The sequence below is a fragment of the Arvicanthis niloticus genome, chromosome 27 (assembly GCF_011762505.2).
Source record: "Arvicanthis niloticus isolate mArvNil1 chromosome 27, mArvNil1.pat.X, whole genome shotgun sequence".
Classification (NCBI taxonomy): Eukaryota; Metazoa; Chordata; class Mammalia; order Rodentia; family Muridae; genus Arvicanthis; species Arvicanthis niloticus.
Genome location: NC_133435.1, coordinates 8,376,736 through 8,394,085, shown reverse-complemented (window position 1 = coordinate 8,394,085; position 17,350 = coordinate 8,376,736). Strand labels below are relative to the sequence as shown.

Genomic DNA, 17,350 nt, shown 5'->3' with positions numbered 1-17,350 from the left:
CATTCACCCCTCTTCTTCCTGTTGTAATTCCATTATTTACCTTTTCAGTCCAGTAAGCTCTCCATTCCTAAGGACATCAAATCCTTCCAAACTGCTATGTCCAAGGGTATAGGTTGTTCCTTATGTCTTTTGGCAGTGTGGGTGGGGCTAGCAGGTGGAAGTCTGTGTGGTTTGGGAGTTCACATTTGTACATGTCTGTGCATACATGTGGAGGCCATATGTCAACCCTCCCTGTCATTTCTCATATGCTCTTCACCTTATTTATTTGAGATGGAATCGATCCATTGACCTGAAACTCACTGATTCAACTATGCTGGCTAGCCTTGAAGCCCTAGGGCTCTACCTTTCTCTGCTGTATCCAGAATACAAAGATAACAAATGTGCTTTATTACACCTGGCTTTTTAATATAAGTTCTGGGGCTCAAACACAGATTTCCATGCTCATATAGATTTAACTAAACTATTTCCATAGCCCAGTGGTCACTGTCTGTCTGTTTCCTGACTCGCTCACTCAGTTTCTCCCTCTTGAAAGTCTGTTTTATTTTTATCTGTCTGATTTATCTGGATTCTTGCCAATAGCTCTTTTTCTTTCATAGGTTCTTCACAATCTCCATGCCAAATTTCCTCTTCTAGATTTTCCAGGATTTCCTTCCCATTGGCTTTAGTACACTGTTGGTGCTCAGGCTAGCATATCTACTGGAACATTGTTCTCTTAAACTCTGTGGTCAAAAGACTGGTTCCTTGATTCACATTTGTTTAGGGATCCTTATCCTAAATTCTGCTCCGTTACTTGCAATGAGTTTCTCCTGTATCTGCCTATTGAGTGGATGTGATCACAAGTGATCATGATTGGGGACATAGATTTCTCAGTTTGAGGAAGATAATTTACGATCTATACTTGGCCATGTTTGAAAGTGAAGCTGGGTGATGATAAACCACCCTGGTGCTGTCACTAGATTCAATCAAAATATAGATCAAAATAGGGGCACTTTTACATTAAAATTAACATTCGCATTTGCTTCTTCTCTGCCAATTTTTTAGAGCCAGAGGATCACAATGTCAAGTAGATTCAGTCTCCTTGAATGTCTAAGTCTGTACCTCCCTTCTCATTCTCCAATTTCTATTATTACTACTGTTCTTATTAGGATGGTGGTCGTAGTGTGCTATGGTTCTATGTACAAAACATTGGCCTCACTCACCCAACACGCTTAGAAGTTCATTTCTTCATACCTTAGTGTATGAAGACACTAAGACACTGCTTCAGACATTGCTTCTTCTCTTTACATCAATGGTTCTGACCACAAATACTGACTCTTCATAGGACAAGAAAGGTCCTATACTCGGTACTACCCTATCATTGCCTTGGTGCAGTAAAGACACCATCAATCAGGAGTCTTCATCTTGACATGTTTATATGTGGTAATTGTATATTTGTATTAGGATGCATGTGTAGGACATATGGGGACACAGAGCAGAATGGAACAGGATTTTCATACGTTGTTGCTCGATAATATCAATGATGTGAAACACAATGCTTGGGACCTTCTTAAAAGCGTGGCAGAGGAGTCAGAGATTGTGTTTCACAACATGTGCACATCGCCATCAAGCAGCCTGAGGAGGTTTGTGTGCTGATGGAAATCGCCAGCGGGTACTCCATATTTGTTAAATGAACAAAATGCACAAGGGAGGTTCAGACTTAGTTGGTTGAACACCTTTGTTCACTGACACTGCACTCCATTTGCTCGGGGTTAATTTCAGTTGCGCATGTCCATGTCTGTAAGCTGACTGCAGTCATTTCAAATGACGTCCATACTCATTGCCAGACCAAAACTCATGCAGATAGGTCAAATACGTAATGGACAAAACAAATGTTACTTTTGCAGTTTAAAGGTTCTGCTGATCATCAAACGATTCTATGAAAAGTGTAAGAGGGAACTCCCTCCTAAAGAAACTCTAGTCTGAAACACAGACAATAATATCGAATTACAATCAATATAGAGATCAACGGTGGGTCTGTGAGGAGTGTAGAACACATTAAATGTGACTTAGTTCTAAATCTTTTGACAATATATTAGGTTATTTCCACTGAGCTTGGAGTAACATTGCAGAAATCTTTTCATGACAAAAATATAGAAAATTCCCAAACATTTTCACTTGATATGGACACTCTAATATTGACACTAAATATCAGAGCTTGGAGTAAATGTGGATAGTATTTAGTCAATGGTTATCAAAGTATTTTCCATTCAAGAAGAAACTAGCATCTTTAGGTTACTTTCAACTTTCTTAAAAAAATACACAAATAGATAATATTTTAAAGCTAATTAAATGTCCCTTGGAAGTTGACTGGAATCAAACTGTCTGGTTTGATAGCATTATCTATTTTATGATGAAAAAATATGTTTTCTTAAATTAAGATCGAACTATTAAACTAATGAGAGGGCTCTATAAGTGACAGTATTTGCCAACAAGCCTCATGATCTGAGTTTAATCTCTCAGTCCTACGTGACAGGAGAAGAGAAATGACATCTACAAGTTGCCCTCTGACCTCACCATGGGGTGCTAACACACACGCATATGCACATGCACACGCACATGCACACACACATGCAAATGCACACACCACAGAGAGCAATAAAATAATTTAAATGTATAAGATAGAAATATCGGTAATGATCACTTCAACTCAGTGTGCAACCTTTTTCAAAATACATGGCTCATGGAGTAAAATGATGATTGTCTTGGTGTAACAAGCTGCTAATTTTATAAACTAATTGTTAAATAATCTATCCTATCCCTCGGCTTAAGAGAGAGAGATATAGTTTAACAGTTACAGAAGATTGGTGTCACATGTGTGTAACCCTTACACTGGCCAGAGCCTCAAGCCTGAAGGAGCCCTGTCCTTAGGGTGGTGTCTTACTGTCATTATTCTGGAGTTCTAAATAATACTGACTGAGACTTTTGTATTTTTCTCTTGTACTAGGTCCCTCAAATTGTGTCTTTGGACCACAGCTACGCTTATATTGTTCTTCCTAATCTCTACCATTTCTCTTGTAAGAATGAGATTCATGTGATGCCTCCCACGAAAGCCCCGGTCACACAGCTAGAACATACGTGTCAAACCTCAAGAGGTCCAAGGCCCCTTTAGTTTTTCATTCTGAGTGCTGAGCATACCTAGCTACCACAGGCTGGCACCACGAACAAGGGAAGAAATACACAGCAAGTTTTAAACAAATGCCCATTGACCCATCTCATAGACCCAGTCCTGTTTTGACGGCATTAGTTTACTGTGGAAAATAGTGGACAAAACAATTGATAGGTATGGAAAGATGAGACTACTGAGCTTCAAAGCTGGAAAGAGTAGAGGCGACGGAGTTGATAAGAGAGATGGAGGAAATTGAATTGAATGTGAGTTTAATTCTCATAGGAAGAAGTAATACTGTGGGGAGTTGAGCACAGGCCTGAAAGCTATTATATGTATCCAAAGAAGTTATAGCTCGAGGGGTCCATTCTCCTCAAATTCAGTTAAATACTAGCTAGCTGCATTTGTAAGATATTACAGAGACTTCAGGGAAGGCTGTGTATTAGAAGGGCCCAACAGGGGGTTGGTACTTTGATTATTATTATTATTATTTACTAGTCTCATAATTTCTTTTAAATGTTTCTGAACAGGTTTTATGTAGCCAAGGGTAGACTTGAGCTTCCTTTGTGGCTGAGTCTGACCTTGAGCTCCGTATTCTCTTGCTCTACCTTAACAGGGCGGAGATCACAGACACACACTGTCAGGCTTCACTTGGGCTATCTCAACCTACCATTTTTCATTAAGAAAATGTTGAAAAGAAATATAGACTTTGAATGAAAAGTGATTTTCTTAATTACCTCCCCTGCCTCAGAATAGAATAAAAGGAACACAGACTTAGCTTCCCAGTTATACTAGTCAAGCTAAGAATGTCTTATTTAAACCACAAAACTTTCCTACTGTGCTATTTACTGTGTGAAATAGATATATAACATTGATTTATGAAAAATCAGATAAGAAAAGAATATTTTCCCCTCTAGAGTTGTTTCTGCTGCAATAGACTGCTTCTCATATTCCTTTAGACAATCGGCGCCTTTAAAATGTTTGTCTTCTTCCATTAGGTTCTGTCCCAAAGGTCTATGACTCTTTTCCTACAAAATATAAACTTTCTACCCATCTTTCGTGTGTTCAAACAACATGGCATGACCTTGCTTTGTCTATTGATTGCTTTTATAGCACACTTCTCAAAAACGTAAAGAAAATGGTGTCCGGACATAGATTCAGTTTCTGATTATATTTGTATTCCAGCACAATAATTTCTTTTAGGACATTCATGGTTGCTGTTTTTGTTTTTGTTTTTCTGAAGATCACAGACACAGTACTATTATAATGCCCGTTCAATGAAATCTAAATTTATAAGAATAGATGATCGATTTGATGTTCCATATAGTTACTTATAGACTATTAAAGTGTTAGATAATGACCATACTGGAAAGGAAATGGGAAATAGCATTCAGAGTCACAACCAAAATTATAAGCAAAAGTAAGTGTTTTGGGAAAAGATAGCCCTTAAGATACAAGATAAGAGGGAGGCAGAGAACTGGGGTCTGGACTATTCTAATTCTAAACGAGAAGTAGTGGGGGGTGAAGCTGCCACCCATCTGGATCCAACTCAGTGTCCTGTCACAGGATTCATTACGGTACACAAATGAAAGTTAGAGACCTTCAAGGTGACAAAGAGGAGCGGTCATCAGGCTGAGAGAATAGAGACTGATGGCCTAAGTCAACTGCAGAGCATGACTTTAGGAACAAGTACTTCCCGCTTATGTGTGCTTCAAGTGTGTTCAACACTGGAAAGATGAACTGCCTCGTGGGTGATGTTCTGGCAGGGGGGTGGTCTTTACTACTCTCATATACATTTTGTTAATTTATAAAACAATAACTTTGCCACTTGAGTTATAATAGCCTTTAAAAACCTCACTGTAGAGTCCCCAGCTTTGGTCTTACTTCCTGCAATGGAAGACTGTTTCTTATGTAGAGTGAATGAAGAGATTGGGACAGGAGACATGGAGAGTAAAATTACTCTCATAAGACAACACTAAAACTAATAACATTCCAGCATGCAAATTTCCCCAGATGACAAGAACTTGCAAATTTTTTTACCATAAAAATGATCGTGATAGATGAAACATAACCCTCAGTTTAGTATAAAAATCTAAGACGAGCTGGGAGGGAGAAGCAAATTATTTTCCCTAGTTTTAGACATCTAATGCAAGTGCATAATCAGAAATTAGTGACTGGATTGAACTCACTTCAAGGGAAAGCTTGAGCTCATGGAAACATACATATTCATACAGTAGCAACCTGTTTGAAATTGCTATTGGGTGCAATTCCAAAATTAATGCATTTAATCATCTCCTAGGCATAAAGCCAAAGGCTAAAAGAGCAGAACATGAAAATATTGGCCTTGAATTACGTTCTGAACCCTGTTGAGCTTAATTTTACTTACAAAGCAGGATATGTAGTTTGCCACTTAAATTTGCCCCTTAGATTCCTGGAAAAAAAAAAAACCTGGTTTCTTGTTATCATCATCTAAATTGTTGAATTCATTTGGAAAGCTCTAATTTTAGGAGGATCATTTTAAATTATTAGTCAAGTGCACACAGTAAATACACATAAGTAACACAGACAACAGCAAGAGAAGAAAGCAATTTTCTACCAATTTGACTGCAAGGTACATTGTGCAATTCCAGGAGACTTGTACCTTCAGAAGGCACAAGAAACTTTTTAGCTATAGGGAATGAACTGTATTAAAAAAAAAAACACTTTAAAAAGTTTCATTTTACAATACGTTTATATAGCATACATTTCTTGTACAAAAATTGGAAAACAGAAGAAGCAGTCTTGTTAGTATACCTGGCATGACTAAGCTTCTCCTCATATACACATTTCTCTCAGAACATCTTCCTGAAAATAATGGTGGATTCATCACCACACATTGTCTACATCACTGGCAGAAAGAACTAAAAGGATGCCATTCACCACTCACATCCATATTTACTTTGTGAAATTCTTATAAAAATTGCATCTTAAAATGATAATGAAAAAGCACTTCAAATCGTTAAAATCAGTTATTTTAAAATATGATCTCTTGCTATGGACTATAAAAGTGTTAATTTGTGTATACTGTGCAAGAATTGGAAGCATGCAACACACATCTCTCTGTAAGACTAGGGAAGGGGGACGGATTCCGGCTAGGGTTCTGGCAATTATTCTTTCTTGTGTTAGTTACATGACTTGAAGCTTTGTACAATTCAGGAATCTTGAAAACTGTTTGTGGGTATATTGCACTTAATAACAAGTTATGAGAAAAGAAAGAATGAAAGTTTGGAGGGAATGAGGACTAGGGTAAGAAGGAATAGAAAAGAAAGAGAAGAAAAATACATGGTAGAAGGTATATTTCTCGTCTTGAAGAATACCACTGTAAAGGCAATGCATGCTGCAGACATTTGTATAATTGAAATAAGACACAGTTCATAGGCTTGCAGAATTGTTTTGGGGTGGCACTGGTGGCTCCTAATTAGAAAACACTTAGTTGTCATTTTTGCACAGTCTGCATGTTGACATTTTCAGGCTACAAGGGGTAGGAGAAATCTCTGTCCTTTAACAATTGCACACCCTCTTATATATGTAACTTTCTTGGGTTTTGGAAGCTGGATTTCAAAGTTGGTGGGGAAAAACCATAATGCCTGAGGCTTCTGCTGGCTTTGTATTTGAAAGCTGTATCTATCTATATGTGTATGTATGTGAATATATACAAATATGTATAAATACACACAAAAGCATACACACACACACACACACACACACACACACACACACACACACACATATATATATATATATATCTTCCAAGCACACACACACACACACACACACACACACACACACACACACACACATAATTTCCAAGCACACACACACACATATCTTTCAAACACACACACATACATATATATCTTTCAAATACACACACACATATATATTTCGAATGCACACACACACACACACAGAGCAACCTTGTCTCTGTCACCCAAGTGTCTCAGCAGCTATGCTTTTGAGTTTGGGATTGACTTGGTTTCCTACTTAGCAGCCACTCATTATCACAAGTGTTTCCAGATAACTTTAGTCTGTTTCTAAAGACAGGTTTTCTACATCATCATCTCAAAGGCAAGAAAAGGTTAAAAAAAAAAAATACAGAGATTGTGAAAGTGAGCAGCCCAGTGCTGAAGTGCCCCATCCGTCCATGCATTCCAGGCCCTTCGTAAAATAATTTATGGTGATCGTGTCTGCAGTCTGGCTATTAGCATACTCACCCCTAACAAGAAGTTCTGCCTCATCTGACACACTGTCTGCTGTGGTCTGTACCCTGCAGCCATATCTCCCAGCATGCATCAGAAGGATGTTCCTGATCATTAAATCTGCAGAGGATGCTTGCTGAAAGAGGGATGAAGTGCCAGTTTAAAATGTTGCAAATCTGCCTAGTTCAAGGTGGTTTAGGGGGAACTTTGCATATTCAAAGGACTAAGTTTTGGCCTTACAGTTTATACAACAGTGCAGAAATCAAACATGCCCTGTCTTAAGGAATACACAAAGTTATATTTTTCACAATCACTCAAAAAAAAAAAAAGACTTTCAACATTGAATATTGCATAAAATGATTTAGCAGCATTAGTTATGCGATATTTAAATATATACCAGTAATTTACAGCTTTAAAAGTATAGGAAAATCAGTAAAATTTACTGCTTTGCTATTGAAAGACAGACTTTTTGTGACAGAAACACTGTGTTGAAAGAAATAGGAACTAGTGGGAAACGAGTTATGAGAAGATAGCTATTAAAAGGTTATCTCATGAGGATTTGTTGAATATTTCCTTTTGTAAGTACACCGTGAGTCACAGAATGTGAAGGCACTTAGGTGAGAGATGCTGATCCTCAAGCCACGTGTCTTTATGTAATAGAGATATATTCCTCCCATAACCAACATCATCAGGGAGCAGGGTAAGTCAGAACCTGTGTTAACGCAATCATAAAACATGAAGGATGCTCAAAACACTTGACTTCATTGGGAGCTGAATCATTAGAACCTGGCTAAATAACTGCAGTTAAGTGATCAATAAGTGGCAGGGAGAGACACTTTTGATACGTTGGTAGGGGGAATCAGTGAGGACCCTGCAGCAGATTGATTGGTATAAACCTTTCTATTCCTAGCACTGTCTTTCCATTATTATGTAAAATTAATGCCTTTCTGTGATTATGTAAAGACCTGGTATTGATTATAACTCATGTGTTTTTACCCTCTCCTCATACTTTTAGCTTGTCCTTTGAGACACAGTATTATCATGTACAGGTTAACCTGAAATTCACTGTGTAGCACAGACTGGCTTTGAACTTGCCGTGATCCTGATCTTTCTGACTCAGTCTACTGAGTGATGGAATTATAGGCATGTGCTAGCACATGCAGAGATTCAAGTTTTCTTCAAATGGTAAAACCATAAAAGACTTCAATATTCTGTTGTGTTTGCATGTTGCAAAACAGGAAGAGTTGGCTTGAATGTGCATACAGTGTGAAATAACATCCTCCAAGAGTTTATGCATAAAATGAGCACAGAAAAGAATGTTTAAGATACTATCCTGGAGAAGAACCTCTGGATCCAAAAACTTTTGATGTTGGATGGAATGAGAAAAAGTTACTTTTAAAACAAATGTGTTTGTCCTTAGAGGACAAATCATGCTACTAATTATTTAGAATTTAGTTGTTTGCCTTTGTTTGGAAATATATGAATGGCTTCATCATACAATGAAAAGAAAATTAATGCCCAGCAGTTCTTATTTTTTCCCTCAGTGTTTGTGAAAAGAGTATGATGCTTTGAGTTTTTAAAGCACTCATACATGAATGCTTGTTTCTTTCAATGAGCTAGTTACTTTGTGATCCCCTGTGTTTTAGGCATAAATTTTTTTCTTTCCTCTCTCTGCTGGTTAGTTTTTATTTCAGCTGATCTTACAATTGGAACATCTAAGAGTATTGAAAAATTTTCTAATGAAATAATTTTTTTTGAAACACAGTCTGGTTGAATCATATATAAGAAACTGATTCACAGCAAGAATGCTTTGATAGTGGACTAAAGTGTCACAAAATTATTTCCAGAATGAAATGTTTGTCCATCAAATGTCATATTGATAACTTCCTTAGAATACACGCTCACTCACAACCCCTAAGGAGGTTCTCTTTCTATGTGGCTCCTTTTTTTGGGGGGGGGGGGAGGATAAAGAAATGTGCTCCAACTTCTCAGCTCACCTAGGTAAAATGCTCAGTTCTTACACATATAAAATGGAAACTTTAAAACACTCTGATCTTTAATTTTAGTGGAGAAATAAAAGCAAATTAAACATTGAAAGCAGTTAGTTGTTCAGATTCTAGCCCAAATCATTTGTGAATGGCCAGATATTGCCCCCAGGAATTTGGGTCTACCCTGGCTCCTGTGCTACAGGTGTCTGAGAGGCTCATTCACCCAGACACTTAGCTCAGCAGCCTGCAGTCACAGAGTACATTTCTCGGTCATGGTGGGGCACTTGTCTAATGAAAAAGCAGAGGCAGAGCTGTAGACACAGCAGGCTTGTCTTTTTTTTTTTTTTTTTTTTTCTGCCTAGAAAGAATGGTTGGTACTTCCTCTGCTTTGTTCTGGTGGCTTGTTATTTGCTATCTATCTATCTATCTATCTATCTATCTATCTATCTATCTATCTATCTATCAGTAGGGTGTCCAGGCTAGTATCAAATTCACAACTCTCCTCTCCCAGCCACCCAACTGCTGAAATGACAGGTGGTGGTTACCTCAGCTTTTAGATAGCAGTTTAAAAACAGAAAAAGTTAGGCTTACAGTTTTAGAAAGTAAATTTGTAGCACTACACTTCTGTAATTAAATAATTCACATTTCATTTTACAGATATTTTTCTCTTAAATTTATTTATTTTCTTAAATCTGGGGAAAGTGTTCAACCCTTTTACTTTCTTTTGAACTGAATTGAAAGTGAGCACTGATGGAACGATGAAGAGAGTATTTAGAGTCCATATAAACATGCATATGATTCAGGGTCACGGCAGAAATCATATCTCCTCTGCTGTCTGTCTGTGTGCAGCTCCTAAGATTAGGTTTCATCATTATCTACTGGCTCAAAATGTCTGCAGCCTGTTGCACAGACCTGGATGCCATGCTTATTTGAGGAGCTGAAAATGGCTCATTTTGGGCTGATCTCTTTCTTTTTGGATTATAGCTGCATTATATTTTTAAAGTCCTAAACAGGGAAGCTTATAAGCAAAGAGAATGGACTGTGAGCAGTAATCCTAAATTACTCTTTCAGTAGATTTACTGCTATTTCAAGAGAAATAATGAGGAAAATTCACACAGGAGCCCATTATCCTTAATCTGAGCCCACAATGTGCCGCTCCTGTGAAAATCTCTACAACTTTAACAAACGGCAACTTTAACAAAACGGTTACTTACAGTGAGCTTTGCTTTCTTCCATTCAGACTTGTTTCCTCATTTCATCTCCCAGGAGGCACTCTCTTTTCTTTGACTCTCCTTTCCTTCCTGTTTTCTCTTTTCTTTCTTTAGTTTCTGGCAGCTTTCTTTGGTTTTACAAGCAAATGGTGTTACCTGTTGCTTCAAATGAACTTTTCCAGAATCAGCGCTAAATCCAGTGCTCCGACACCAGATAGCCACGAGGCAAATGGGCACTATTAGCTCCATATTGGTGCATGAGGGTCTAGATGACGCCTCTGTGAGAGGGGCAGCTTGTTCAGTGCCTTTGAGATCAGTAGTGATTGACTGTTCACTTTACCTGGTTACACAATCTCATTAGAGCAGTTGGGACTTCTATTTGCAATTTTGAAATAAAATAGGAAAATGGTGGCTATCTTTTCACACAAGTCCAGTCTTTTAAATTAACTAACTAACTAGCTAATTAACTAAACCAACTAAGTTACTGATTAATGTCACAAAGGGCCTCCATATTTAGCATAGGCTGATAGAAAACTACATAAGTAGCTCAGACTGGCTCCGAACTTCATCTTCCTACCTAGGTTCCATCCTCCTTCGATGACAGTCATTAGGCTCTACTCTGATATCACTCAGTTGTTTGTAAAACTTCACTTTAAGAATCCCAGGCAGCCTAAGATTTAGATTCCTGCCTGAAATTACTTCTTTTTTCTAGCCTAAGATTTAGATTCCTGCCTAAAGCCCATTTACTTGTTCTTGGCCAATGTCATATTTCTGCCAAGCAGGGCATTTCCTTGTCCTTGGCCCATGCCAGATTCTTGCCAAGCAGCCCTAAAAGCTCTCCACATTTCACTCTTTTTTTTTTTTTTTTTTTTAAATTTCATAAATAAGACTGACCCTATCTTAGGTTGTTCTGCAAAGAATACCTTCCTTACCCATCATGGAATATGCATTATCAAAAGCAATGTTCTGTCTTAGGTTAGTAAGGCTCTGTGCAGAATCTTACCAATCCTTGGCTTGCCAGCCTGTTAAATTAATAACTCTGTCTGGGGGTCCATTTTCAGGTTCAAGCCAGGTACTTTGGCTGCCAACATATTGATGTTGTTAGAGACGATGGGCAGGAATAAAAGTATTTCCAGGACAAAAAGGGCTAGCATGATCAAGCTATATATGCCATTACTGAGGTTTGACCAAAATGGAAATACTGACCTCAAGCCATGGGTAATTTTATCAGCATTATCTGCAGCATCAAAGCGCAGCAGAGCCACATTCTTTAAATTTATAATCTCACTTTGCAAAGTTAAAACATCCAGAGAGGTGTTAGAATTATGCCAAATAACCTACAAGTGTCTTTAAACTTTTTTCTAATTATGACTATCATTGTAAATTTTAGAAGTAACACAACTCCAATGGTATTTGTCATGACACTCGAGATGGCTTCTAACTCTTAAACCCTGAACTTCCATCTGATAATTTGAATAGAATATAGAGCATCAATCTGTTGTTTCAAATACCTTCAGACATGAAAATGATATAAGCCATTGGTGTTCTGTTCAGGAACTGTTACCCTGTGCCCATGTGTTTGAGGCTTTTCCCCATTTTCTCTTCTATTAGTTTCAGCATATTTGGATTTTTGTGGAGGTTCTTGATACACTTGGACTTGAGCTTTGTACAGGGAGATAAGAATGGATCAATTTGCATTCTTCTACCTATTGATTTCCAGTTGAATTCAACATAGGCCAAGAACAAGAAAATGTACTGCAGGCAGGAATCTGACATTAGGTTAGAACAAAGAAGTAACTTCAGGCAGAAATCTAAATCCTAGGCTAAAACAAAGAAGTAATTACAGGCAGGAATCTAAAACTTAAGCTAGAACAAAGAAGTAGGCTTCAGGCATGAAAATGACTTTGGGCTAGGACAGGGAAGTAGGCTCAGATATTTAGGTCATTCTGATAAGCCCTTAGAAATAGTGATCACATGAGTAACCACGGGACTCTGTTTATTGTCCTGTGTGTTCTTTGACTATCTGGGTTTATTGTCTTGCTTGTTCCTTGACTATTTGCATCTATTGTAATGCTAGTTCCTCAACCTAGAACTGATCTTAATAATTTCATGTAATTTAAATGGTATAAAAGCAAAAAAAAAAGGGGGAGGAGGGATGGGATAGTGGATTAATGGAGGGGTGGGGTGGGAAAAGGGGATAACATCTGAAATGTAAATAAATAAAAAGTCAAAAAATTAAAAAAAAAATCCCAGGCAGCATCACCACAGGCAGGCTGATAATTATTTTCCTAAGAAACCAGAACTCATTGGATTTGAGCTTTGGGTCTCGGTCTTGCATTCCCTTTTGAAGTCTGGTTCTTTCCCTTAACAATTTCAGTATTCTGAAGCTGAATACTGTGATCCAGATAAGTCTTGCACCAATGCTCATTCTCATCATTCTCAGGAATTCTTCCCACATTCTTTGCCTACTTGCAGCCTTTGGTGTGGTAAAGTTGTTTTCTTTTTCCCAAGGAACTGTTGAAATCCAGTCTTTGCTAGGCTTCCTGCAGTTTCCCTTAATTCATGCATCTGAACTTACCACTTGCTCTCTCTAGAAGTTTCCCTCACTGTCCACTGTGGGCTTTCTGAGAGCTGATCAAGGGCAGAGTGAAACGTAATGTCACATAGTCAGTAAGCACATCAAAGAACAGATACACCTAAGGCTTGCTCCTTCCTTTTTTTATGGCTGACAATACCTTTCCTCATCCTTACCAGTTTTCCTAGAAGAAATTAGAAAAGAACATAGAAAAAGACACTAGAGGAAGGGAGGTGGAATGAAATACATGATGTACAAGTTCAAGCTCTTCTTCCCACTTACTAGACAAAATGAGAAAAGGACTCAATGCTTAGAGCTTATCTTGAAAACGACAGTAAAGCCCCTATCTTAGTCTAGAACTTGGTTAGAGTTTGGCAAACACTTCTGTCAATGGTAGCCTAACTTTACTTTCAGCCAAGTGAATCTTTTCTCAATATTCACTTCCTCACCAATCTGGGTATCAGTGTTTTCAAATGCTAAAGAAAGTTTTTCTTTTTCAATAAGGTCTTAACTTTATTTTAGATGCAGGTATTCTCTCTCTCTCTCTCTCTCTCTCTCTCTCTCTCTCTCTCTCTCTCTCTCTCTTTCTCTGTGTATCCACATCTCAGCCTCTGTTCCCTCTCCCACCTTTGTGTGTGTGTGTGTGTGTGTGACAGAGAGAGAGAGACAGAGAAAGAGAGAGAGTGAGACAGACAGAGTGAGCACACTGTGGGACTATCAAGTGAGGCACTGTAAATACATGAAATGAATCTCTCTCTCTCTCTCTTTCTGTCTCTCTCTCTGTATGTGTCTATATTTCTCTGTGTAGCTTCTCTATCCCTATCTCTGCCCCTGTTTCCTCTCACTCCCTCACCCCCACCTCTATGTGTGTGTGTGTGTGTGAAAGAGAGAGAGAGAGAGAGAGAGAGAGAGAGAGCACTGTGGGACTATCAAGTGAGGCACTGTGCATACATGAAAAGAATAAAGCACTAAAAAGCACTTGAAGACTAGGATAGAGCAGGAATCTGTACACACAGTAACATAGAAACCACTCAGAAGAGGTGTGGAAGAAATTTATTAAATGCTGAGATCATTTAGCCTACTCCGGTCTCAGTGACAGGCTCAATCACTGTTGTGGATGACAGTTTCTCCTTTTGGTTTAAGGTTTATTCCACTTTCTTGTGGGTTTATATACTCTGGCAAGTTCATCCCCAACCCCCAATACCTGTAGCACATTGTTCTTTGTAAAGCAAATGAGATGATATAAATTTTATAAAATATAATTTAATAAAACTCTTACCTCATGTAAATTCTGAGAATTATCTCCAATGCATGAATTATCAGATATTATTAATGTCATGAAAAATTATGTCTTAGGCATTAATATGTTTTCCTAGTAGTAGTGTTTTGTTTCCCTGGATAATAATTTGTTTAAAGTATGCTATCATCATATAGAAATTATACATATATTATCTTTACAATAATTTCCCTTAAATCCCTATAGAATGAGATTTATATTAATATTGATATAGGTCTTAATATCATTTAAAAATAATTTATACTGATTAATCTTTATTTTATACTGATAATAATCTGTAGTGATTAAAATTAATGTAAGCAGTAAATTAATGCTTAAATGAACACATACAGTCTCTGAAATAAAAATATTAATTACTAGTAATGAGGAAAGTAGGCAAAGTGCTTTTAAAAAACATTTCTGTCTATCAGGGTCAAATATTAAATTACAATAACAGCACACTCAGGACTCAAACTTGTTCTTGGTGCTTTACTTCCAGCATAAGATTCTCTTGAAGACTTTCATGCACTAAGAAAAACAGTCTCCTGTGGTGAGATGAATTAAATTAGAAAAATAAGTTGTGACTCATTGGTTGAGTTTAAGATCTCAACATCCACTCATGTAGTACCAAGTCAGGAGTTGATGGTGACTATTTATTAGCCTTGTAAATGAAGGCTTGAATTTCTAAATAGATCCAAAGCAGGCAAACACTAGATGAGATGCAATTCCATTTTAGGGTGATTATTTATTAAGTAAAGGAAAAATCATATTTAGTACTTAGATGACATACATCTGTACACAGAGAACTGTGAGTGACTGACAAAATGCTACCTGCATTCCTCCTTTGCTGTGTCTCAAGGTACTCAGTTAGGCAGTGCATGTGGAGTTGTGGTGTATTATGTTCACTCTTTAAAAGCATATTCTTTTCCCCATGGTGAGGTATGTAAGTTCCCCTATCAAGAGAGAGGTGAAGGCCAAGGACAGGACTTCTCATGTGTACAATGCCATGAGCTTCTAATTGATCTCTTCTGTAATATTTTCCTGATCTCGTGCTTTCCTAGACTTGTTCTGCTCCCTCTGTCTGTTGACAAAATGTCAACATCATATACATGGTTTCTAGGAATATTTGTCTCATTGTCTTTTTATTGTTTCTATAGAATGCTATTAACCAATTCTCCATGTATTTATTTCTACTATGTTAAACTTGGGGTATGGAAATATAGACTGCACTGAACAAATGTCTCTTCTAATCTACCTTCAGGAGAAATCATGCAGGAAGGAAACAGACGAGGTCTCTTATACTTGCATGTGGGCTTTGAAGAACTGTGAAGGGAAGCAGATCTGTTTCTCCTGCTATCACACTCAGGCTACATGTAGAGAAAGAAATTTTCTTTCAGCAAATTTCATAAAGTTTAACAATAATTATTTGAAAACTCCTAATGTTTTATGTTTTTGTTTTGTTTTGTTTTAGCAAGCTCACACTGTATAGCCTACCCTGGCTTCAGACTTGCAAACTTCCTGCTTTAGTCTCCAGAGTGTTGGGATTACAAGCATGCATCACCATGCCCAGCATTTAAAATAACCAACAGATTATATCTTGTTGGTTAACTCCTTTCATTTCAAATGTTTACCTCTTGGATATATAACTTTAGGCTGATCCCTTGGAGTGACTTTAGTTACTTTTTTCAATCAACTTCAGTCATTACCCTTTAAGATGTTCTGACCCTAATCTTGTATTAAAATTAGACTCAGTTGATTTCCCTCTCTTGATTTAATAGAAGGGGGTCCTCTGATTTCTTTTCTCTGGCATTTCTCCACTGGCTTGCTAGAGCCTTCAAATGTGTCTCGCATTTGCACAAATTTTAGCTCTTTCATATTGGCTCCTCTGACATTCAGTAATAGCTGTGTACTTTGTGAGCCCCAGTACAGAGTAAAAGGCATGACCTTTGATTGAAAACTAAATTTCCAAACGCATCATAAGAGCATTGTATTTCACATTAGACCCTTAGTGTCCTGAGACCCAGTAAAACCATGCTAGTCACATGTTTGGGAACTGGTTGTTCTGATCAATCCAACAAACCTTGATCACCACAATATAACCTGTGGCCTCCTGTAACACTAATGCCCATTCAAGAACATTGTGGTATTTCAGATAAGGATTGAGGAGCTGAAATGTCTCTCTTTGTAAATAAATAATACCTATTCTAGGTACCCACGATTTTGTGCTTCATTTGAAATCTTTATATATGCTGACATGAACAGACAACAGACCACATTTATACTTCATGCTTAAGTAATATATGAAAACAGTTTACAGTAATGTCTGGCCTGTGCTAGTCTACTATGGGTGTATTTTTGTGTTCTGTTCTATTTTTCCAAATATTCTTTGTAACCCTTTGTAATTCCTTCAGTGTAAACCACATACTGGCATTCCTTTCTTTTACATCAGGTTTGTTGGTGACAGAGAAAAGCCATCTTTAAAAAGGCTTAAAAAACTCTTAAAAAAAAATAGAGGTGGGGACTTCTTAAACCTCACAGGCCTGAAGCTAGAAGAGTCACAGAGGGAGTCTCTTTCTCACTTAGAATCTGGAAATCTTTGAAACGCAGTGAGTGACAGGTTTTCTTTAAGTGAATTCTTGGCAGGATTGACTTAAACCCTCATTCTTAAAATTATTAAGTTTCTCACAATGGTTTACCTGATGATGGAGCAACCTTTCAAGCACTTTTTCAGATGTTATCCTAACGTCTGCCTTATAGGTTGGCTCAGTGAGGCAGTGCTGACGAGTAACAAGGTGTTAGCAGTCATGCCAGGCAATAAATATTATGATTCAACTGAATTTTTCCTTTGTATAGAAATGGCATAATCATACTATCTTTCCAAAGTCTATGCTACAGAAGTTATATGTGTGAAGTTACTTAA

The 17,350-nt window shown here is 37.6% G+C and overlaps 1 protein-coding gene across 1 annotated transcript in view; it reads right to left on the bottom strand.

The window, feature by feature from the left end:
• Cntn5 (contactin 5) overlaps positions 1-17,350 on the bottom strand; it is a 1,035,258-nt gene that overhangs the window by 62,627 nt on the left and 955,281 nt on the right. The window contains exon 16 of the mRNA XM_076926087.1: positions 7,396-7,516. Coding sequence (XP_076782202.1) covers positions 7,396-7,516 — 121 coding nt within the window. The remainder of the gene's footprint in view (positions 1-7,395; positions 7,517-17,350) is intronic.